This window comes from Tachyglossus aculeatus, chromosome 14, assembly GCF_015852505.1.
Source record: "Tachyglossus aculeatus isolate mTacAcu1 chromosome 14, mTacAcu1.pri, whole genome shotgun sequence".
Classification (NCBI taxonomy): domain Eukaryota; kingdom Metazoa; phylum Chordata; class Mammalia; order Monotremata; family Tachyglossidae; genus Tachyglossus; species Tachyglossus aculeatus.
Window position 1 is genome coordinate 2748651 of NC_052079.1, and position 25530 is coordinate 2774180.

General features: G+C 47.6%; 1 protein-coding gene across 1 annotated transcript; it reads left to right on the top strand.

The window, feature by feature from the left end:
* GMFB (glia maturation factor beta) lies at positions 1-23892 on the top strand. Its single transcript, XM_038756324.1, has 7 exons — positions 1-31; positions 5493-5589; positions 7410-7459; positions 11195-11244; positions 13840-13922; positions 18043-18116; positions 20330-23892. The coding sequence occupies exons 1-7, from the start codon at positions 29-31 to the stop codon at positions 20399-20401; spliced, it is 429 nt and encodes a 142-aa protein (XP_038612252.1). The 5' UTR covers positions 1-28; the 3' UTR covers positions 20402-23892.
* The last annotated feature ends 1638 nt before the right edge of the window (positions 23893-25530 follow it).

Genomic DNA, 25530 nt, shown 5'->3' on the forward strand with positions numbered 1-25530 from the left:
CCCTCCATCCCTCAGCTGCACCGGGAAGATGGTAAGTGAGGGGCCGCCCCTCCCCAATTTGAACTTCAAATCAATCAATCAATCAATCAATCGTATTTATTGAGCCCTTACTGTGTGCAGAGCACTGGACTAAGCGCTTGGGAAGTACATGTTGGCAACACATAGAGACGGTCCCTACCCAACCGCGGGCTCACAGTCTAGAAGGGGGAGACAGACAACAAAACATACTAACAGAATAAAATAAATAGAGTAGGTATGTACAAGTAAAATAAATAAATAAGTCTTCCAATAATGATAATAATAATAATAATGGCATTTATTAAGCGCTTACTATGTGCCAAGCACTGCTCTAAGCACTGGGGTAGATACAAGGTGATCAGGTTGTCCCCCGTGGGGCTCACGGTCTTCATCCCCATTTTACAGATGAGGGAACTGAGGCCCAGAGACTAATAATAAGAATAATGGTGGTATTTATTAAGCGCTTACTATGTGCCAAACACTGTTCTAAGCGCCGGAGAGGTTACAAGGTGATCAGGTTGTCCCTCGTGGGGCTCACAGTCTTCATCCCCATTTTACAGGTGAAGTCACTGAGGCCCAGAGAATAATAATAATAATGGTATTTGTTAAGCGCTTACTATGTGCCAAGCACTGCTCTAAGCGCCGGGGAGATTACAAGGTGATCAGGTTGTCCCACGTGGGACTCACAGTCTTCATCCCCATTTTACAGGTGAAGTCACTGAGGCCCAGAGAATAATAATAATAATAATAATAATAATAATGGTATTTGTTAAGCACTTACTATGTGCCAAGCACTGTTCTAAGCGCCGGGGCGATTACAAGGTGATCAGGTTGCCCCAAGGGAAGGGGGGAGCTCACAGTCTTCATCCCCATTTTCCAGGTGAGGTCACTGAGCCCCAGAAAAGTGAACTAATAACAGTAATAATGGATTTTGTTAAGCGCTTACTATGTGCCCAGCACTGTTCCAAGCGCTGGGGGAAATATAAGGTGACCGTGGGGCTCCCAGTCTTCATCCCCATTTTACAGATGAGGGAACTGAGGCCCAGAGAATAATAATAATAATGGCATTTATTAAGTGCTTACTGTGTGCAAAGCACTGTTCTAAGCACCGGGGAGGTTACAAGATGATCAGATTGTCCCACGGGGGGCTCACAGTCTTCATCCCCATTTTACAGATGAGGGAACTGAGGCCCAGAGAATAATAACAATAATGGCATTTATTAAGTGCTTACTGTGTGCAAAGCACTGTTCTAAGCACCGGGGAGGTTACAAGATGATCAGATTGTCCCACGGGGGGCTCACAGTCTTCATCCCCATTTTACAGATGAGGGAACTGAGGCCCAGAGAATAATAACAATAATGGCATTTATTAAGTGCTTACTGTGTGCAAAGCACTGTTCTAAGCACCGGGGAGGTTACAAGATGATCAGATTGTCCCACGGGGGGCTCCCAGTCTTCATGCCCATTTTCCAGATGAGGGAACTGAGGCACAGAGAATAATAATAATGGCATTTATCAAGTGCTTATTATGTGCAAAGCACTGTTCTAAGCGCTGGGGAGGTTACAGGTTGTCCCATGGGGGGCTCCCAGTCTTCATGCCCATTTTCCAGATGAGGTAACTGAGGCCCAGAGAAGTGAAGTGACTCGCCCAAAGTCACCCAGCTGACAAGCAGCGGAGCCGGGATTTGAACCCAGGACCTCTGACTCCAAAGCCCGGGCTCTTTCCACTGAGCCACACTAACAAATACCATAATTATTATTATTATTCTGACCAGATTGCGGGAGGCAGCCTGGCACAGTGGCCAGAGCCTGGGTCTCGAAGTCAGAGGTCATGGGTTCTAATCCTGGCTCTGCCACCTGTCCGCTGTTAGGCCTTGGGCGAGTCTAGACTGTGAGCCCACTGTCGGGTAGGGACCGTCTCTCTATGTTGCCAGCTTGTACTTCCCAAGCGCTTAGTCCAGTGCTCTGCACACAGTAAGCGCTCAATAAATACGATTGATTGATTGATTGGCTGTCTCTATATGTTGCCAATTTGTACTTCCCAAGCTCTTAGTCCAGTGCTCTGCACACAGTAAGCGCTCAATAAATACGATTGATTGATTGATTGTCTCTATATGTTGCCAAGTTATACTTCCCAAGCGCTTAGTCCAGCGCTCTGCACACAGTAAGCGCTCAATAAATACGATTGATTGATTGATTGACTGTCTCTATGTTGCCAACTTGTACTTCCCAAGCGCTTAGTCCAGCGCTCTGCACACAGTAAGCGCTCAATAAATACGATTGATTGATTGATTGTCTCTATATGTTGCCAAGTTGTACTTCCCAAGCGCTTAGTCGAGCGCTCTGCACACAGTCAGCGCTCAATAAATACGATTGAATGAATGAATGAGTCACTTCACTTCTCTGGGCCTCAGTTCCCTCATCTATAAAATGGGTGTGAGGTCTGTGCGGGACAGGGACCGTGTCCAGCCCGATCGCCTTGTGTCCACTCCGGCGCTTAGTACAGTGCCTGGCACATAGTAAGCGCTTAACAAATACCACAATTACTGTTCTTATTAGCAGGCTCCGCAGTTGCTGGGAGGAATGCTGCAGCTGCTGGGTGGACGGGGGGGAAAAGACCCAGTGAGGAATCTCGCCAAGAAAGCTTCCTTTTTAAGCTCAGATGGAATTTGCCCCGACCCGCCTGGAGCGACCCAGTGAATTCCAAATAAAAGGGCCTTTCTTCCCGGAAAAAAATGAGGAAAAGTGTGTGCCTGCCAGCTCCCGGGAAGCCAAGCGACTTCCAAAGACTCCAGCTGAAAGTGCCCAAGTTCCCCGGAGGAACGGCAAATTGTCTCAGGGGTGGCGTGGTGGAAAGAGCCCGGCCTTGGGAGTCTCGGGACCTGGGTTCTAATCCCGCTTCCGCCCCTTGTCTGTGGTGTGACCTTGGGCAAATCGCTTCGCTTCTCTGGGCTTCGGCGTCCTCGTCCGTTCTCCTGCGTCGGCTGGGAGCCCCATGTGGGGCGTGAAATGTGTTCATTCATTCAGTCGTATTTGAGCGCTCAGTATTTATTTTATCATTATTATTTATTCTGTTTATTAATCATCATGAATTATCATTTATCATTTATTCATTTTGTTTATTGATTATCACAAATTATTGTTTTATCGTTTATTCATTTTGTTTATTAATTATTATCATAAATTATTGTTATTATATTGTTTATTTATTTTGTTTATTAATTATTATTATTACTATTATTTTATTATTTATTTATTTTGTCAGTCGTCATCATCATCAATCGTATTTATTGAGCGCTTACTATGTGCAGAGCACTGTACTAAGCGCTTGGGAAGTACAAGTTGGCAACATCTAGAGACAGTCCCTACCCAACAGTGGGCTCACAGTCTAAAAGGGGGAGACAGAGAACAAAACCAAACATACTAACAAAATAAAATAAATAGAATAGATATGTACAAGCAAAATAAATAAATAAATAGAGTAAAAAAAATATGTACAAACATATATACATATATACAGGTGATATACATATATACAGGTTAATGATGTGCATCTAGACTGTGAACCCACTGTTGGGTAGGGACCGTCTCTACACGTTGCCAACTTGGACTTCCCAAGCGCTTAGTACAGTGCTCTGCACACGGTAAGCGCTCAACAAATACGATTGAATGAATGATCGAATGAATCTAGCCTTATTTCTGTTTATTCTGACGACTTGACACCTGTCCAAATGATGATGCTGATGGCATTTTTAAAGCGCTTACTATGTGCAAAGCACTGTTCTAAGCGCTGGGGAGGTTACAAGATGATCAGGTTGTCCCACGGGGGGCTCACAGTCTTCATCCCCGTTTTACAGATGAGGTAACCGGGGCCCAGAGAAGTGAAATGACTTGCCCAAAGTCACCCAGCTGACAATGGGCAGAGCCAGGATTTGAACCCATGACCTCTGACTCCAAAGCCCGGGCTCTTTCCTACTGAGCCACGCTGCTTCTCACTGTACTAAGCACTCTATTATACTCTCCTGAGCACTTACTACAGTGGCCTGCTCACATGAGCGAGCAGCGTGGCTCAGTGGAAAGAGCCCGGGCTTTGGAGTCAGAGGTCATGGGTTCAGATCCCGGCTCTGCCAGTTGTCAGCTGTGTGGCTTTGGGCAAGTCACTTCTCTGGGCCTCAGTTATCTCGTCTGTCAAATGGGGATGAAGACTGTGAGCCCCCCGTGGGACAACCTGATCACCATGTAACCTCCCCAGCGCTTCGAACAGTGTTTTGCATGTAGTAAGCGCTTAATACATGCCATTATTATTATTATTATCATCTTAAAAGTGGTTGGACATTCCTTTCAGCCCCGTTCACCTGCTACCTATCAGTGTGATTCTTGCAATGTCGTTGTCTTTAAAAGCAGTTTGGGGCTGCCTTTTTTTTTTTTTAAGGTATTTAAACATTTCCCGTGTGCCAGGCACTGTACTAAGCGCCTGACAGATACAAACTAATCAGACTGGACGCAGTCCCTGTTCCCCATGGGGCTCCCAGCCTTAATCCTCATTTTACGGATGAGGTAAATGAGAGCCAAAGAAGCAAAGTGACTCACCCAATGGACAAGTGGCGGTGTCCCATTTTCCAGATGAGGTCACTGAGGCCCAGAGAAGTGAAGTGACTTGCCCAAAGTCACCCAGTTGACAGTTGGCGGGGCCGGGATTTGAACCCACGACCTCTGACTCCAAAGCCCGGGCTCTTTCCACTGAGCCACGCTGCTTGTATTTTATTAAGCACTTTCTACGTGCCAGGCGCCGTCAGGAAGGAGCACAGACGAATGAACTGAGGCCCAGAGAAGTTAAGCGACGTGCCCCAGGTCACCCAGCCAAGCGGCGGAGCCGGGATTAGAACCCAGGTCCTCTGAGTCCCAGGCCCGGGCTCTTTCCACGCTGCTTCCCATGGCCTCTGCTCTTATAATAATAATAATAATGTTGGTGTTTGTTAAGCGCTTACTATGTGCTTTTAGACTGTGAGCCCACTGTTGGGTAGGGACTGTCTCTATATGTTGCAAATTTGTACTTCCCAAGCGCTTAGTCCAGTGCTCTGCACATAGTAAGCGCTCAATAAATACGATTGATGATGTGCAAGGCACTGTTCTAAGCGCTGGGGTAGATACAAGGTAATCAGGTTGTCCCACTTGGGACTCCCAGTCTTCATCCCCATTTTCCAGATGAGGGAACTGAGGCCCAGAGAAGTGAAGCGACTTGCCCAAAGCCGCACAGTTGACAAGTGGCAGAGCCGGGATTTGAACCCACGACCTCTGACTCCCAAGCCCGGGCTCTTGCCACCGAGCCAAGCTGCTTCCCCTAATAAGTGACTTATTAGGTGTCCAATCAATCAATCAATCGTATTTATTGAGCGCTTACTGTGTGCAGGAGCACTGTACTAAGCGCTTGGACTAAGACTCTTTTCTTCCCCCGTCCTCCCGCCTCTTTCCAGAGCGAGTCCCTGGTGGTCTGTGATGTTGCCGAAGATCTAGTGGAGAAACTGAGGAAATTTCGCTTCCGCAAAGAGACCAACAACGCCGCCATTATAAGTAAGCTAAAGTCCCGGCCGACGCGGTGCCAAGGTGGTGCGTCTCCCCCGCGACTCTCGCTTCTGTCAGAGAAGCGGCGTGGCCCGGTAATAATAATAATAATAATAATAATAATAATAATAATAATAATAATAGCATTTATTCAGCGCTTTCTATTCATTCGATTGTATTTATTGAGCGCTTTCTGTGTGCAGAGCACTGTACTAAGCGCTTGGGAAGTCCCAAGTTGGCAACATATAGAGACGGTCCCTACCCGACAGTGGGCTCACAGTCTAGAAATGTTGCTATGTGCAGAGCACTGTTGTAAGCGCTGGGGAGGTTACCAGGTGATCAGGTTGTCCCACGGGGGGGGGCTCACAGTCTTCATCCCCATTTTACAGATGAGGGAACTGAGGCCCAGAGAAGGGAAGTGACTTCCCCCAAGTCACCCAACTGAGCCGGGATTTGAACCCACGGCCTCTGACTCCAAAGCAAATCACTCCACTTCTCTGAGCCTCAGTTCCCTCATCTGTAAAATGGGGATGAAGACTGTGGGCATTTATTAAGCGCTTACTATGTGCCAAGCACCGTTCTAAGCGCTGGGGAGGTTACCAGGTGATCAGGTTGTCCCACGGGGGGCTCCCAGTCTTCATCCCCATTTTACAGATGAGAGAACTGAGGCCCAGAGGGGATGAAGACTGGGAGCCTCCCCCGTGGGACAACCTGATCACCTTGTAACCTCCCCAGCGCTTAGGACAGTGCTTTGCAGCATGTCTCAGTGGAAAGAGCCCGGGCTTTGGCGTCAGAGGTCCTGGGTTCGAATCCCAGCTCCGCCACATGTCTGCTGTGTGACCTTGGGCGAGTCACTTAACTTCTCTGAGCCTCAGTTACCACATCTGCAAAATGGGGATTAAGACTGTGAGCCCCCCTGGGACAACCTGATCACCTGGTAACCTCCCCAGCGCTTAGGACAGTGCTTTGCAGCATGGCTCAGTGGAAAGAGCCCGGGCTTTGGAGTCAGAGGTCATGGGTTCGAATCCCAGCTCCGCCACATGTCTGCTATGTGACCTTGGGCAAGTCACTTAACTTCTCTGAGCCTCAGTTCCCTCATCTGTAAAATGGGGATTAAGACTGTGAGCCCGCTGTGGGACAATCTGATCGCCTTATAACCTCCCCAGCGCTTAGAACAGTGCTTTGCACATAGTAAGTGCTTAATAAATGCCATCATCATTATTATTATTATTACTTCTCTGAGCCTCAGTGACCTCATCTGTAAAATGGGGATTGACTGTGAGCCCCACGTGGGACAACCTGATCACCTTGTATCCCCCCCCCCCAGCGCTTAGAACATAGTAAGTGCTTAATAAGTGCCATTATTATTATTATTATTATTATTAGCAGTTGGGAGGCCAGAGATAAAGTGTCCCGTAGCGGAAGCGTCGGTCGAAACGCGATGAAGAAACGTCACGTAAACGAAGCGAGCCACTGCGGGAAAGCGAAGGCCAAGTCATCCAGGAATCTGATCCCTACAGGCTCTCCTTGATGGGATTTTTATAATTAGGAGCCACTAAGGAGAGGGACGGGATGGGAGCCAGGGACCAGTTGGGAAGCAGCGTGGCCTAGTGGCTAGAGCACAGGCCCGGGTCTTGGGTTCAAATCCCGGATCTGCCACGCGAACCCGGGCGAGTCACTCCCTCTGGGCTTCAGTTCCCTCACCTGGAAATTGGGGACAAACGTCCCATGGAGGACAAGAACTTGCATCTCCCCCAGCGCCTGACACATAGTAAGCGCTTAATGACTATTTATTTTTTTCTCTGACACTCGTTGTGTTTTCATTCTAGTGAAGATCGACAAAGAGAAAAGGCTGGTGGTAGTGGATGAAGAGCATCAGGTTGGTGGAATTGGCTGCCAAATTGCGTTACTGCTGCTGCTTTTGGGGACATTTTTCTAACCGTAATAGGTGTCGTCTACAAGGCACTGTGAGCCCACTGTCTCTATATGTTGCCAAATTGTACTTCCCAAGCGCTTAGTACAGTGCTCTGCACACAGTAAGCGCTCAATAAATACGATTGATGATGATCACATGCACGTTTTCCCCCCATGCGCTGCCTGAGCCCATTTTCCATCACCCTGCCTTACTTGCACCCTTTATTCATCTCCCCCACAGCACTTGTTCATTCATTCATCCATTCAGTCGTATTTATTGAGCGCTTACTGTGTGCAGAGCACTGTACTAAGCGCTTGGGAAGTACAGGTTGGCAACATCTTGGGACGGTCCCTACCCAACAGCGGGCTCACAGTCTAGAGAAGCAGAGCGGCTCAGTGGAAAGAGCCTGGGCTTTGGAGTCAGGTCGTGGGTTCGAATCCCGGCTCCACCACAAGTCTGCTGTGTGACCTTGGACAAGTCACTTAACTTCTCTGAGCCTCGGTTCCCTCATCTGTAAAAATGGGGATTAAGACTGTGAGTCCCACGTGGGACAACTTGATCACATTGTATCCCCCCCAGCGCTTAGAACAGTGCTTTGCACATAGTAAGCGCTTAACAAATGCCATCATTAGTATTATTATTATTAGAAGGGGGAGTGTACGTAGCTGTAATTTTTCTTTAATTAGTCATCATCAATCGTATTTATTGAGCGCTTACTATGTGCAGAGCACTGTACTAAGCGCTTGGGAAGTACAAATTGGCAACATATAGAGACAGTCCCTACCCAACAGTGGGCTCACAGTCTAAAAGGGGGAGACAGGGAACCAAACCAAACCAACAAAATAAAATACCATTAAAAAGCAACCCCCCCCCCCAAAAAAAAACGATTAGTCAATCGTATTGATTGAGCTCGCACTGCACTTAGTGTTTAGGAGAGGACAACACGACAGTATAACAGACACATATTTATTGAGCGCTTACTGTGTGCAGAGCACTGTATTAAGCTTAACAAATGCCAGCATTATTACTATATGCCAGGCATTGTTCTAAGTGCTTCTGTTGAGCTGTGTAATTTTTTTTTTTTTCTGTCAGTCGTATTTATTGAGCTCGCACTGTACTGAGCGTTTAGGAGAGGACAACGCGACAGTATAACAGACACATTCCCTGCCCACCACGAGCTTACAGACTAGAGGGGGAGGTGGACGTTAATTACAGTAAGTGATAGATCCGGACATAAGTTTTGGGAGCGGGGATGAATAAAGGGAGCAAGTCAGGGTGACACAGAAGGGATTGGGAGAAGGGGAAAGGAGGGCTTAGTCATGGAAGGCCTCTTGGAGGAGATCAATCAATCAATCGTATTTATTGAGCGCGCGCTTACTGTGTGCAGAGCACTGTACTAAGCGCTTGGGAAGTCCAAGTTGGTAACATATAGAGACGGTCCCTACCCAACAGTGGGCTCACAGTCTAAAAGATGGGCCTTCAATAAGGAGTGGAGGGGCGGGGAGAGTCATTGTTTGATTTTATTTGGACTGTTGTTCGTGAGCGAGACTTAACGCTTCTTTCCGAAGACTGTGAGCCCACTGCTGGGTAGGGACTGTCTCTATATGTTGCCAATTTGTACTTCCCAAGCGCTTAGTACAGTGCTCTGCACATAGTAAGCGCTCAATAAATACGATTGATGATGATGATGAGCTGGGGAAGTGCCCGCTAATCTATGTTTCTCTTTTAATAATAATAATAATAATAATGGCATTTATTAAGCACTTACTATGTGCAAAGCACCGTCCTAAGTGCTGGGGAGGTTACAAGGCGATCAGGTTATCCCACGGGGCGCTCCCATTCTTCATCCCCATTTTCCAGATGAGGGAACTGAGGCCCAGAGAAGCGAGGTGACTCGCCCAAAGTCACCCAGCTGACAAGTGGCGGAGCCAGGATTTGGACCCGTGACCTCTGACTCCAAAGCCGGGGCTCTTTCCACTGAGCCACGCTGCTTCTCTAGTGGTAATGGTCAAGCACTTTTATATGTGCCAGGCACTGTAGTAGTAATGATGACCATTTATTAAGCGCTTACTATGTGCAAAGCACTGTTCTAAGCGCTGCGGAGGTTCCAAGGTGATCAGGTTGTCTCACGGGGGTCTCACAGTCTTCATCCCCATTTTCCAGATGAGGCAACTGAGGCCCGGAGAAGTGAAGTGACCTGCCCAAAGTCACACAGCTGACAATTGGCGGAGCCGGGATTTGAATCCATGACCTCTGGTTCCAAAGCCCGGGCTCTTTTCCACTGAGCCATGCTGCTTCTCTATACTGTACTAAGCGCTGGGGTAGATTCAAGATAATCAAGATGGACCCAGTCCTTGCCCACAAGGAGCTTGAGAAGCAGCATGGCTCAGTGGAAAGAACATGGGCTTTGGAGTCAGAGGTCATGGGTTCAAATCCCGGCTCTGCCACTTGTCAGCTGGGTGACTTTGGGCAAGTCACCACTTCTCTGGACCTCAGTTACCTCATCTGTAAAATGGGGATGAAGACTGTGAGCCCCCCGTGGGACAACCTGATCATCTTGTAACCTCCCCAGCACTTAGATCGGTGCTTTGCACATAGTAAGCGCTTAATAACTGCCATCATTATTATTATTATTAAAGTTGGAGGGAGCAGGATCCAATCCCCATTTTACAGATGAGGAAACTGAGGCACAGAGAAGCGAAGTGACTCTCCCAGTGTCACTCAGCAGACAAGTGGTGGGGAAGCAGCGTTGCCTAGTGGGTAGAGATTAGGACCTGGGTTCTAATCCCCCTCGCCCCCCTCTCCATCCCCCCCCATTTTACCACCTTCCCTTCCCCACAGCACCTGTATATATGTATATATGTTTGTACAGATTTATTACTCTATTTTACCTGTACATATCTATTTTATTTATTTTATTTTGTTAGTATGTTTGGTTTTGTTCTCTGTCTCCCCCTTTTAGACTGTGAGCCCACTGTTGGGTAGGGTCCGTCTCTATATGTTGCCAACTTGTACTTCCCAAGCGCTTAGTACGGTGCTCTGCACACAGTAAGCGCTCAATAAATACGATTGATTGATTGATAATCCGGGTTCCACCTCTTGTCTGCTGGGCGACCTTGGGCAAGTCACTTCGCTTCTCCGTGCCTCAGTTACCCATCTGTAAAATGGGGATTAAGACTGTGAGCCCCACGTGGGACAAGGATGTGTCCAACCTTGGTTAGCTTCTGTCTACCCCAGTGCTTAGAACAGTGCTTGACCCACAGAAGCCCGTAACAAATACCATTATTATTATTATTTATTATGTGGTGGAGCTGGGATTAGAACCCAGATCCTTCTTACCCCCAGGCTTAGGTTCTTTCTTATAGACCACGCTGTTTCCCATCTGACTGCCCAAATCAAGACACATTTTTGTCAGATGTTGATGTGATAAACGACCTATCCCCCAAGTCCTGGGATTCAGGGACAGAGTTCGTTTGAACTGGATCTGTTTGGGACTGGTTTTCAGTTCAATATTCATTCAGTCGTATTTGTTGAGCGCTTACTGGGGGCAGAGCACTGTACTAAGCGCAAGCAGATCTTCCTTGACCCGAAAGCGAATCTGTTGGGGGTGTTCTTTTAGGGTATTTCTCTACCAGCCCATGAGTTTTTAAAGGGGGGGAAAAAAAGTTCTCCCAACTGATTTTTGCATTCTATTCCCAGGGAATATCGCCTGATGAACTGAAAGACGAGCTACCCGAGCGACAGCCTCGATATCCTTTTTTTCTTCTCTCTCTCTCTTTTTTTTTTTGGTACTTGCCCGAGTTCACAAAGCACGAGGTTAGATATAAATTTATCCGGTTGGATCCCATAGTCTTATTCCCCATATATCAGAGGAGGAAACTGAGGCCCAGAGAATAATAATAACTGTGGTATTTAAGTGCTTATTACGTGCCAGGCACTGTACTAAGCGCTGGGGCGGAAGCTAAGCTAAGCTAGGGAAGCAGCGTGGCTCGGTGGAAAGAGCCCGGGCTTTGGAGTCAGAGGTCACGGGTTCGATTCCCGGCTCCGCCAATTGTCAGCCGGGTGACTTTGGGCAAGTCACTTCACTTCTCTGGGCCTCAGTTCCCTCACCTGGAAAATGGGGGTGAAGACCGTGAGCCCCCCGTGGGACAACCTGATCACCTTGTAACGTCCCCAGCGCTTAGAACAGTGCTTTGCACATAGTAAGCGCTTAATAAATGCCATCATTATTTATTATTTATTTATACAAGCCGGTCGGGTTGGATGCGGTCCCCGTCGCATATGGGGCTCACAGTCTTAATCCTCATTTTCAAATATTATTATTATTATTTTCAGATGAGGTCACTGAGTTACAGAGAAGTTAAGTGCCAGAGGCAGAGCCGGGATTTGAACCCAGGTCCCTGCGACTCCCAATCCTGGGCCTTATCCGCTAAGGCTCCGTGGCTCCTCCCTTTTCGAGCGGACTGAGTCAGCGCTTAGCACAGTGCTCTGCACACAGTAAGCGCTCAATAAATACAATTGATTGATTGAATTTGAAGTGAGCGGTCCTCGTTCATTCGGCAGCGTTGACGAAGCTCCTACTCTGTGTGAAGCACTGTACTGAACGCTGGGATTCGACAGGTCTCCCTGGCAGCCGATCTAACCCCAAAAGGGCGGACGGGGAAGGAAAACTGAAACAATAAAAGCCCACGGACGATGTTGAATACGGAAGCGGCCGTGGTACACGGTGGCTGAAGGGGGAGTTTTTTACACTCCTCATGGCCCAAGTGCTGACCACTGGATTTCGAACCACTCCCCCATCCCCACAGCTCTCTAAACGTCCAACTTGTACTTCCCAAGCGCTTAGTACAGTGCTCTGCACACAGTAAGCGCTCAATAAATACGATTGATGATGATGATGATAAGGGTCCATGCTGTCGCTTTGTCAGTCGTATTTATCGAACGCTTACTGGCTGCAGAGCACTGTACTAAGCACTTTGGGGAGAGGACAGTCGAGCAATAAGTAGGCACATCCCCTGCCCACAGTGAGCTTACAGTCTAGGGACGAGTTACCGTCTTGAGACGAGCTTAGCGTGGCTGCCTCTGAGGCTTTGCTGTCAATCAATGGTATTTATTGAGTGCTTACTGGCTGCAGAGCACTGTACTGAGCGCTTAGGAGAGTACAGTTTAACAGACATAATAATAATAATGGCATTTATTAAGCGCTTACTATGTGCACAGCACTGTTCTAAGCGCTGGGAAGGTTACAAGGTGATCAGGTTGTCCCACGAGGGGGGCTCACAGTCTTCATCCCCATTTTCCAGATGAGGCAACTGAGGCCCAGAGAAGTGAAGTGACTTGTCCAAAGTCACACATCTGACAAGTGGCAGAGCTGGGATTAGAACCCATGACCTCCGACTCCAAAGCCCGGGCTCTTTCCACTGAGCCACGCTGCTCCTCTATTCCCTGCCCACAACGAGCTTTCGGTCCGCAGGAAATTTTAAGAAATCCCCACTTTTTCCAACATTACTTTAAAGCGATATTTAAGCACTTACTATGTGTCAGGCACTGTACTAAGTGCTAGGGTAGATACAAGCTAATGAGGGTGGATATAGCCCCTGTCTCCCAAGGGACTCACCGGTCTCCATCCCCATTTTACGGATGAGGGAACTGAGGCCCAGTGGAGCGACTTGTCCGAGGCCACGGAGCAGACAGATGGTGTCAGGATTAGAACCCGCGTCCTCTGACTCCCAAGCCTGGGATCTTTCTACTAGGCTATGCTGCGTCCAGTTGCATTCTACTGCCGAGAAGATCTCCCCCCATCTTGGGAGCCCACCTTCTAGCCTGTGAGCCCACTGTTGGGTAGGGACCGTCTCTATATGTGGCCAACTTGGCCTTCCCAAGCGCTTAGTACAGTGCTCTGCACACAGTAAGCGCTCAATAAATACGATTGAATGAATGAATGAACCCAGGCAATTTTTTCTTAGCTCATTACTGAAAACTCTGGCAACTACACAAAGGATTATCTACATAAGTATCTTATGGCAGAAAATATTAACCTCTCCAAGCTGGTTGGAATGGTTACCGGTCCTTAAATCAATCAATCGTATTTATTGAGCGCTTACTGTGTGCAGAGCACTGTACTAAGTGCTTGGGAAGTCCAAGTTGGCAACATATAGAGACAGTCCCTACCCAACAGTGGGCTCACAGTCTAGAAATAGACTGTGATTCTCTGATCACACATCCGCAAGCGTCTAGATTCTTTTTAAATGTGCATATCTTCCATTCATGATCTCTCAAACTGCTTAAAAGTCTTGTTCAAATATATAGCCGCTTCTATTCTCTTTTCTTAACTTGAGAAAAACCTTCATTGTCTATAGCTATAAATACCAACACGACGATGGGAGAGTTTCATATCCCTTGTGCTTTATTTTCTCCAGCCCCGTCGGTGAGTAGCTTCGCGATTAGCCCACCGGACTGTCGGATGAGATCCGGCGGTCGTATTTATTGAGCGCGTACCGTGTGCGGAGCACTGTACTTTGTCTTCTCTGGTTCTGCTGGGGAGTAGGCTTCATGACTCTGCTATGTGACTCTCAAATAATCATCATAATAATAATAGCGGCATTTATTAAGCGCTTACTATGTGCAAAGCACCGTTCTAAGCGCTGGGGAGGTTACAAGGTGATGAGGTTGTCCCACGGGGGGCTCACGGTCTTCATCCCCGTTTTCCAGATGAGGTCACTGAGGCCCAGAGAAGTGAAGTGACTTGCCCAAAGTCACCCAGCTGACAATTGGCAGAGCCGGGATTTGAACCCATGACCTCTGACTCCAAAGCCTGTGGTCTTTCCTACTGAGCCACGCTGCTTCTCAATGAGGTCAATCATGAGCACGTACTGTGTACTAGTCGCTTGGTTGAGTACAGCACAGCGGTACATCGCACATATTCCTGATAAAGTTGGTTCTTGTGCTGAATGGTATTCATTTATTCATTCTATCGTGTTTATTGAGCACTTACTGTGTGCAGAGCACTGTACTAAGCGCTCGGGAAGTACACGTTGGCATGTTATGGAACTGATGTGGAGCATGTTGAATTCCTTCAATCTTGGGAGACATCCTTATAGACTCCACTCCACTTTTAGACTATGAGCCCACTGTTGGGTAGGGACTGTCTCTATATGTTGCCAACTTGTACTTCCCAAGCGCTTAGTACAGTGCTTTGCACACAGTAAGCGCTCAATAAATACGATTGATGATGATGATCCTTCCTACTAAAGTGAGTACACTTCCTACTACTCTTTTAGACTGTGAGCCCACTGTTGGGTAGGGACTGTCTCTATATGTTGCCAACTTGTACTTCCCAAGCGCTTAGTACAGTGCTCTGCACACAGTAAGTGCTCAATAAATACGATTGATTGATTGATTGAAAGTGTGTGTGTTTTGTTTCTTTAAGCATGGTCCCTAGGTTCTATAATTAAACAAAAAAGGCCAAATATTCAGCCACGATACTGTGACTATTTGAATACTCGCTATGCTAGTTATGAGCAGGGAACGTGTCTGCTAATTCTGCTGTATTCTACCCTCCCAAGCACTTAGTACAGTGCTCTACTCATAGTAAGGGCTGAAATACCACTGATTGATATCTTTTTAATTCATCTTTTTAATTCATTCGTTTTGTTGCCAATTTGTACTTCCCAAGCGCTTAGTACAGTGCTCTGCACATAGTAAGCGCTCAATAAATACGATTGATGATGATGATGATGATCAGCACGTTAACTATTGGCATTGGTATTACCACTTTTGTCCCAAAAGGAACGGTAGTATTTATTACAGTATTGAACTAGAGCATTAGAAGGCTTTGAATTACTTGGTTTCTTAGATCGTTAGAAGGCTTTGAATTATTATTTTGTTTCCTGCCCGTGGCTCTTTCTTCATTTTTTACATCCCTCCCCCCGACGCCCCGCCATTTAACTCGAAGTGCTGAGGATATCCATCAGAGGCCTCTGGGGAAATCAATCAGTCGTATTTATTGAGCGCTTACGGTGTGCAGAGCACTGTACTAAGCGCTTGGGAAGTGCAAGTTGGCAACATATACAGTCCCTACCCAACAGTGGGTCCAACTCCTCATCAGCCAGTGAGGTTCCAAGGTCTTCCCAAGGAGAGTGTCGCTCAGCACTGTTATTCCTGGTTCAGGAATAGTGAACCACCACTTCCCAACTTTTTTTGATGGATTAGATCAACCAGTCAGACAGTCAGGACTATTTATTGAGCACCCACTAGAGACCTGGGAGAGCACCTGGAGTTCATTGACAGGATGCCTGATCTCAAGGACATTACAATCTAGCGTTTGGTTTTTTTTAATGGTTTTTATTAAGCTCTTAGTATGTGTCAAGCCCTGTTCTACGCTCAGGGGTAGATACAAGTTAATCAGGTTGGACACAGTCCCTGCCCCACATGGGGCTCCCAGTCTTAATCCCCATTATCCAGATGAGGGAACTGAGGCACAGAGAAGTGACTTGCCCAAGATTACACAGCAGACGTGGCGGAGGCGGGATTAGAACACACATCCTCTGATTTGGATGTCACAAAATAGCCCGACCTCTCCCCCTCTTTTTTCCTCTCCCCCTCTTTTATGCTCTCCCCCTCTTTTATGCTCTCCCCCTCTTTTATCCTCTCCCCCTCTTTTATCCTCTCCCCCTCTTTTATCCTCCCCCCCTCTTTTATCCTCTCCCCCTCTTTTTTCCTCTCTCCCTCTTTTTTCCTCCCTCCTTTTTTCCTCCCTCCCTCCTTTTTTCCTCCCTCCCTCCTTTTTTCCTCCCTCCCTCCTTTTTTCCTCCCTCCCTCCTTTTTTCTCCCTCCCTCTTCTTTTTCCCTCTCTCCCTCTCCTTTTTCCCCCTCTCCCTCTCCTTTTTCCCCCTCTCCCTCTTCTTTTCCCCCCTCCCTCTTCTTTTTCCCCCCTCCCTCTTCTTTTCCCCCTCCCTCTTCTTTTTCCCCCTCTCCCTCTTCTTTTTCCCCTCTCCCTCTTCTTTTTCCCCCTTTCCCTCTTCTTTTTCCCCTCTCCCTCTTCTTTTTCCCCCTCTCCCTCTTCTTTTTCCCCCTCTCCCTCCTCTTTTTCCCCCTCTCCCTCTTCTTTTTCCCCTCTCCTTCTTCTTTTTCCCCCCTCCCTCTTCTTTTTCCCCCTCTCCCTCTTCTTTTTCCCCTATCCCTCTTCTTTTTCCCCTCTCCCTCTTCTTTTTCCCCCTCTCCCTCTTCTTTTTCCCCCTCTCCCTCTTCTTTTTCCCCCTCTCCCTCCTCTTTTTCCCCCCTCCCTCTTCTTTTTCCCCCTCTCCCTCTTCTTTTTCCCTCTCCCTCTTTTTCCCTCTCCTTTTTCCTCTCTTTTTTTGTGACATTTGGATGTCACAAAATAGCCCGACCATGTGGCATATGGGTCCAGTCTGGGAGGGAGGGGTCTGTCAATGAGTTGATTGTGAACTTTAATGGCCTCTTTTCCCAACATCCAGAGAGGGTGTTGGCTGGGTTTAAGCAACTGCCCTGCAATGAGGACGTTTGAGGAGTTTAAGGCAAAAACCTACTATACGCCGTGTGGCTCTGTGGAAAGAGCCCGGGCTTGGGAGTCAGAGGTCACGGGTTCTAATCCCAGCCCTGCCACTTGTCTGCTGTGCGGCTTTGGGCAAGTCACTTAACTTCTCTGTGCCTCGGTTCCCTCATCTGTAAAATGGGGATGAAGACTGTGAACCCCATGTGGGGCAACCTGATCACCTTGTATCCTCCCCAGTGCTTAGAACAGTGCTTTGCACATAGTAAGCGCCTAACAAATGCCATTATTATTATTATTATTATTATTCTCCGGGCCTCAGTTACCTCATCTGTTAAGTGGAGATTGACACTGTGAGCCCCCCGTGGGACAGGGACAGTGTCCAACCTGATTACTTTGTATCCATCGCAGCGCTTTAAACAGTGGTTTGCACATATTAAGCATTTAGCAAATACCATAATTATTATTATTATTAGATGATCAGCTCCTTAAGGGGCAGGGATTGTTTCTACCAACTGTGGTCCTCTCCCCAGTGCTTAGTACAGTGTTCTGCATCTGGTAAGCTCTCATTAAATTTCATGGTTTGACTCTCCCCCTTCTTGTGGAAATTTTCACATTACTGTTTCCATCCTATGTAGAAGTTTTGATCAAATCTGGAAAACGGTCCAAAATCCAGATCAACTTAAACTCTAAGAATAGGGCGGGGGGGAGCGGGGGGTCAGTGAGTTATTGTTGACTATGATTTTTATGAAGACAGCCCCACTCTGACTGTCTTCATTTCCGCTGACCTACAGTTTAGATTAAAACCAGGCGACGTGCCTTTTTCTTTGTTTTAGTTTTGGTTTTGGGGTTTTTTTTTGCATCAGTAGTCCCTGATTTCAGCTTGAGTTTGGGCTTTTGGGCCCCAGCCTCCCCAGAGCCAACGGGAAATCTCTGAATGTGATCGTGGCACTGGAGCGACCCTTCCCTCCCCCGTTTCCCTCCACCTTACTTCTCACGACCCCAACTTCTCCAAACTGCTCTCTCCCACCTGCAGGCTGTAAGCCGGAGCAACAGATGATGTACGCTGGAAGCAAGAATAAACTGGTTCAGACAGCTGAACTTACAAAGGTAGGTTCACCGGGAATGTTTGACTTGACTCCCGAGCCTCATTTTCTCCCAAAAGAAAAATCACTGCGAGGATTATATTGATTCTTGAGTCCTTACTGCCAGTTCTTTCTCTCTCCCTCTTTTTTTCTCTCTCCCTCTTTTTTTCTCTCTCCCTCTTTTTTCTCTCTCCCTCTTTTTTCTCTCTCCCTCTTTTTTCTCTCTCCCTCTTTTTTCTCTCTCCCTCTTTTTTTCTCTCTCCCTTTTTTTCTCTCTCCCTCTTTTTCACCCTCTCCCTCTTTTTTCCTCTCTCCCTCTTTTTTCCTCTCTCCCTCTTTTTTCCTCTCTCCCTCTTTTTTCCTCTCTCCCTCTTTTTTCCTCTCTCCCTCTTTTTTCCTCTCGCCCTCTTTTTTCCTCTCTCCCTCTTTTTTCCCTCTCGCCCTCTTTTTTCCCTCTCGCCCTCTTTTTTCCCTCTCGCCCTCTTTTTCCCTTCTCGCCCTCTTTTTCCCCCTCTCGCCCTCTTTTTCCCCCCTCGCCCTCTTTTTCCCCCCTCGCCCTCTTTTTCCCCCCTCGCCCTCTTTTTCCCCCCTCGCCCTCTTTTTCCCCCCCTCGCCCTCTTTTTCCCCCCTCGCCCTCTTTTTCCCCCTCGCCCTCTTTTTCCCCCTCGCCCTCTTTTTCCCCCCCTCGCCCTCTTTTTCCCCCCTCGCCCTCTTTTTCCCCCCTCGCCCTCTTTTTCCCCCCTCGCCCTCTTTTTCCCCCCTCGCCCTCTTTTTCCCCCCTCGCCCTCTTTTTCCCCCCTCGCCCTCTTTTTCCCCCCTCGCCCTCTTTTTCCCCCCTCGCCCTCTTTTTCCCCCCTCGCCCTCTTTTTCCCCCCTCGCCCTCTTTTTCCCCCCCCTCGCCCTCTTTTTCCCCCCCTCGCCCTCTTTTTCCCCCCTCGCCCTCTTTTTCCCCCCCTCGCCCTCTTTTCCCCCCCTCGCCCTCCTTTTCCCCCCTCGCCCTCTTTTTCCCCCCTCGCCCTCTTTTTCCCCCCCTCGCCCTCTTTTCCCCCCCCTCGCCCTCTTTTCCCCCCCCTCGCCCTCTTTTCCCCCCCTCGCCCTCTTTTTCCCCCCCTCGCCCTCTTTTTCCCCCCTCGCCCTCTTTTCCCCCCCCCTCGCCCTCTTTTTCCCCCCCCTCGCCCTCTTTTTCCCCCCCCTCGCCCTCTTTTTCCCCCCTCGCCCTCTTTTTCCCCCCTCGCCCTCTTTTTCCCCCCCTCGCCCTCTTTTTCCCCCCCTCGCCCTCTTTTTCCCCCCCTCGCCCTCTTTTTCCCCCCCCTCGCCCTCTTTTTCCCCCCCTCGCCCTCTTTTCCCCCCCTCGCCCCCTTTTTCCCCCCCTCGCCCTTTTTCCCCCCCCTCGCCCTCTTTTTCCCCCCCTCGCCCTCTTTTCCCCCCCTCGCCCTCTTTTTCCCCCTCTCGCCCTCCTTTTTCCCCCTCTCGCCCTCCTTTTTCCCCCTCTCGCCCTCCTTTTTCCCCCTCCCTCTCTTTTCCCCTCCCTCCCTCCCTCTCTTTTTTCCCCTCCCTCTCCCTCTCTTTTCCCTCCCTCTCCCTCTCTTTTCCCTCCCTCTCCCTCTCTTTTCCCTCCCTCTCCCTCTGTTTTTTCCCTCCCTCTCCCTCTGTTTTTTTCCCTCCCTCTCCCTCTGTTTTTTTCCCTCCCTCTCCCGCTGTTTTTTTCCCTCCCTCTCCCGCTGTTTTTTTCCCTCCCTCTCCCGCTGTTTTTTTTCTCTCCCTCTCCCTCTTTTTTTCCAACACAATTTGCTTGTACCCACTCCAGCGCTTAGTACAGTGCCTGGCAAATAGAAAGCGGTTAACAAATACTGTTATTATTATTGTCTTGGTCGGAAGCGTGAGACTCAATCTCCAGTTATAATTGTGGTATTAAGCACTGGGGTAGAAGTAAGATAACCAGGCAGGGCACAGTCCGTGTACCACATGGAACTTGCCGTCCCAAGGGAGAATGGTTATTGAACCACCTTTTTGCAGGTGAGGTTACTGAAGCACAGAAAATTGAAGCGACTTGCTCCAAGTCAAGCAGCAGACTAGTGGCAGAGCCAAAATTAAATCCCGGTCCTCTGACATCCCTGGACCCGGGCTCTTCCCGCTAGGCCACACTGCTTCCCTGCCTTTCGATAGTGTTTGAAAGTACCGTCGCATAAACTCCTTACCTGTCTCATCGTTAATGACCCACACTGTCCTTCTCTTCAGGTATTTGAAATCCGAAATACCGAAGACTTAACTGAAGAATGGTTACGGGAGAAACTGGGCTTTTTCCACTAAAAGCAAATTTCTGCATTACTCCAAGTCTTTATGTCCTAACCTGACCTTACTGGAACTAGACATAAATACTTATTTATGCCTAAAAATGCACTGTTATTTACAGTTGTTTTGGGTATTTTTTTTTTTTCGGTTTCCTGCAGTTAAGAATAATTCTCCAATTGTGCAAAGTTTGTACCAAGGAGGAGACACACTCTCCTTGAAGTAATGAAACTTTGTGAAGTGGTCTTTTTGTTTGTTTTTGTTTTCGTAATATTTGTAACTGTCCAATGGAATACTTCTCTGCAGGGACATTTTGCACTCTTTGAGACCAATTTTTAGAACATAAATTTCACATGTTCCTGTTTACCGTTGCCTTTGGGAAGTGGGAATTAGCTCGTGATGAGCGACGAAAACCTCCTTTGGACACATACTGGATATTCTCAATTTAATAGCCAAGCGATACGTATTAAACTCGTGAAACCCATCGAGTTAAGGTTTCCACCGACCCCACTTGGAGCCGACGATAGTGTTAAACATTTGACTCGCGGTATCGTGAGCTGCTTTTTTTCAATGATTGCAGAGCCGCTCCGATTTCCTTAATCCTGTTTCTCTAATCTCCAGTCATCAGGTGACTCCACTTTGAATCTTAGAGATGTCTGCCTGGGGACAGTGATATGACCATTAGGTTCTCTTCTTGTAGGAAATTGCGTCTTAGACTTGTAGAAATTCAAGGGAGGCTTTGACGCCACAAGGCAGAGGTGGCTAAGTCCCGTCCAGATGTTACCCCCCTCAAGAAGTTTAAAAGTATCTCCTCAGATGAGCCCGTTTCCTAACCTTGCCATTTGTGAACTCTAGGCGTTTTAAACCTTTTAATACTGTGCCTTTGACTCGTTAGCTTTAATCTCACCTGAATTTACACTGCCAGAACTCCGGATCGTGTGGGTGATGACAACAACATACAGTGTGGGTAGCCACGTTCCCTGTGCACAACTAGTTTTACAGTCTACGGGGCAGGCTCCCGAGAAAACAGCGATTTTTAAAGCCTGCCCTTTTATTTGTAGGAAAACCACCCGCCTTGCTAGATACCAGATCGTGTTGGACTTGTAGGAGTTGTCAGGTCAGATGGACTCCAGAATAATGAACTCCTACTGGAGAGCAGAGATTCGAAATGAATAAGTTTTATAAATTGCGGGCCCACTTTTCAAAAGCAGGCGAGTTGAGAGGTTTATCGTCAGTCCAGCCGCAGACGTTTTAAAAAATGGCCACCGGCTTTTAAAAAAGTGGGCACGTCGAGGAGATGAGGGCCAGTCCGAATAGAGGACCAGGGGATTTCTATTCATCGCCAAAAAGGACGGGCTTCGGATCGGGATCATTTTTCATCTTGCCAATTCAAACGCTCCGTGTCCCAAAGCTCCCGCGATTCACAGTCGGAAATCTTACTCTCAGGTGCTCAGTGTCGTATTTATTGAGCACTCACTGTGTGCGGGGTGCTGTACTAAGCGCTTGGGAGAGGACAGCACAATAGAGCGGACACATTCCCTGCCCACAACGAGTTTACAGTCTAGAAGGAAGACTCTCAAAGCGCGTGTGCTCCGTTCACGAAGTCTGCTGCACTAGGGGTCATAGAGGAAGAGAACAAGCATTTGACTTCTGTTAAATGTGGAAAAGATTCTTTATTTTATATTTTCTTTTCCTCCCCGCCAATGTGATAGAATAACTTATTCCACTGCTTTGTGGAATCGCTTGAGGTCAGCGGATGACTTTGATTCTGGGATTTTTTTGAGGATATCCGGTCTGTCACCTCCCTGAGTGGAAAATACATTCCATACCGGCACAGTACTACTAGTGAAGGAAATATGTATTTTCTGTCCATTAATTTACTTCGCAGAAATAAGAGGAATTAGTGTGTCAATGTTTTTAGTGATCCTTTGGTTTCCTCTCATGTCATCTAGAGCAGTGCCAAGGATTCCTTTGGAGAGTAGAGGGCTTTCGTCATGGTTGCCGTATTTACGTTTACCTTTTCATCTCACTGCACAACCTAAATGTCTCTACAGTTGCATCTCCTAGATTGTGTTTTTACCGCTGTTACCCTGGACCAATCACCACAACATTTCTCCTAGGTATTTCAGTCAGTTCGGGCCCTCCGACCCTCAGTTTCCTCCTTCCTCTCAGCATCTCCAACTGTGAGGAGACCGAGGGCCTCGGGTTACTTGGAAGCCAGTTAATCCAGGTCGATAGAAACACGGTAACTCCCCAAGGTTTATAGACATCGCATTCGGCACGCCGGGTTCTTAAATCCGCACCGCTTTAGATGCTGAGCAGGTTTCAGTGGAGCCGACAGGACAGGTGAGATCCAACAGGGCCGAGAAAGTCACCGTTTGACTTCCATTCAGCTTGGCTTATGCCAGGAAGTTACGCTACGGCCTGGAAAGTTTCTTTTTTGCTTTTTGTGGAGGGGGGATTTTTGGTGTTTTAGTTCCAAAATGTTCTGACGACTGGTTCGTGAATGTGTTTGGAAAAAAATCAGCAAATCGTTAGTTTCATTCTTGCCTAACGTCCGTCGGGTTTCAAGTTGGCTTAAAACGCCCGTGGGTTGAAGAGAGCGTCATTACGAAATATGTGGGAGAATTATAATTCTAATAGGATTGACTTTTTTTAAACCAGACTAGGTGTACCCTGGTCTGAAATTGATTTAAAACGTCCAGTTTGGAGAACACATTACCAACCTATTTTCCCGGTGACTTTTAAATGCTGAGAGCCCGCTCTCTTTTTTCTTCCCCCACCTTTGTCTAAGCTCTTAAACTTCTCGAAATTGCCGGCTTCCCTTTAAAACCCACGAGTTGCGTGGATCAGGAATTCATGAAGTGGACTCGAGGTGCTCTGCTATTTTCATAAAAGTTTGAATACTGCTATTTGGTGGATTAGAAAGCAAGTCGCGCGTTGTAACTACTCGTAAATGTTTTTAATACTATGACGACCCGGCCCGGTGGGTCACGTCGACGATACTGGATTCTGGTATTTGAGCCTTTTGCGTGTCGTGAAGAAGCGTCTCAATGAGTCGAATCTCATTTTGTATTTAAGAAAAATGTAAATAACTTGGAATCTCCTAGGTCATCAAGGGCCCCGAGCTAAATCTCCTCGAGCCAAGGAACTCGGATCAGTCGGTTTCCTGGTCATGCCGAACTTTGTACCAAGAGCCAACCGATCCTTCTGAGGTTGATTTAGGACGGCAAAGGAAAGGTTGGATTTCCTTTGGGAGCTGTGGGTCAGACCTATGTGTTTTGATCACTCGCTGTTATTTTCTGCCATCACAAACCGGGCAGGAGGCTTTTCCAACGCTGCGGGCCAGCCTAGTGAATCTCAACAGTTTTATGTGGTTATTTAACAGTCCCAACAGTTGACTCCACTTACTTATCACCGTTCAGTCTCTGCTAGCCATATTGCATGTTTAATTTACGCAGTCTTTGCTAAGCATATGCCTGTAATGGTTCAAATAAAATGTTAATAACTGATTCCTGCCTGCTCTTTTTTTTTCTTTCTTCCTAGCTTTCTGTTTCACAGTCAGAATATCCTCTGACGAACCGAGGCAGCTTTGTCTTTGGAAAGCTTCTAGACTGTGAGCCCGCTGTTGGGTAGGGAATGTCTCTATGTGTTGCCGACTTGTACTTCCCAAGCGCTTAGTACGGTGCTCTGCACACAGTAAGCGCTCAATAAATACGATTGATTGATTGGAAAGATTGGAAAGGACAGGAACACGAGCATAGCCTCTAGATTGTAAACTCCCTAAGGGCAGGGAATACTATCATTCATTCAGCCGTATTTATTGAGCGCGTACTGTGTGCAGAGCACTGTACTAAGCGCTTGGGAGAGTACAACAGAGTTGGTAGACGGGGTCCCTGACCGCAGTGAGCTTACAGCCTAGAGGATCTTTCATCTTAAGCGCCCAAATTCCATTGATTTAAAAACTGTAAGCTTACTATGGGCAAGGAATGTGTCTGTTAAGTAGTTCTGTGCTACTCTCCCAAGCGCTTAGTATAGTGCTCTGCACACAGTAAGCGCCCAATAAATACAACTGATTGATTCAGAAAGGTTTGTAAGACAAAAAGAATCCTCGGGGGGGAAAAAATTGGGGGAGTTGCTGACCTGCTTTTTACCTGGTGTTCTCAAGGCAAGATGTGAGTGACGTCTCGGTTTAGGCCCGAGATCGGTATTCCCCAATATTTTGGGCTGCCGATCCTTCCGCTCATTATTTGGCAACTCCCTTTCTAGACTGTGAGCCCACTGTTGGGTAGGGACCGTCTCTATATGTTGCCAACTTGAACTTCCCAAGCGCTTAGTACAGTGCCCTGCACACAGTAAGTGCTCAATAAATACGATTGATTAATTGATTGATTGCTCGGACAGATCTAGCCATCCACCGTTTTGAAAGCAGGCTTTTAAGGAACGGTGATGATGATATTCCTGAAAGCCGCGGGTTTGGGAACCGCTTGGGGAAAGTTCGCTGGAAGCCAAAGGCACATTTCCTGCTCCCTAGGAGCTTGCGCTCTCACAGGGGAGACAGACTTAAAAGGATTTGCCAGTGGTGAAAGAGAGGGAGAAAGACCTGATCCCTTTATTTATCTCCCCACGGCCCTCTACCAGCCCCATGGCACTTATCCAAACAGTCCAAATCCATCATTTATTTCATTCATTCATTCATTCATTCAATCGTATTTATTGAGTGCTTACTGTGTGCAGAACACTGTACTAAGCACTTGGGAAGTACAAGTTGGCAACATCTAGAGACGGTCCCTACCCAACAGTGGGCTCACAGTCTAGAAGGGGGAGACAGAGAACAAAACAAAACATATTATCAAAATAAAATAAATAGAATAAATATGCACAAATAAATAGAGTAATGAGATCATGGGTTCAAATCCCAGCTCCACCAATTGTCAGCTGTGTGACTTTGGGCAACTCACTTCACTTCGGGAAACAGGGTGGCTGAGAAGCAGCGTGGCTCAATGGAAAGAGCCCGGGCTTTGGAGTCAGTGGTCATGGGTTCAAATCCTGGCTCCGCCAATTGCCAGCTGTGTGACCTTGGGCAAGTCACTTAACTTCTTTGTGCCTCAGTTCCCTCATCTGTAAAATGGGGATTGACTGTGAGCCCC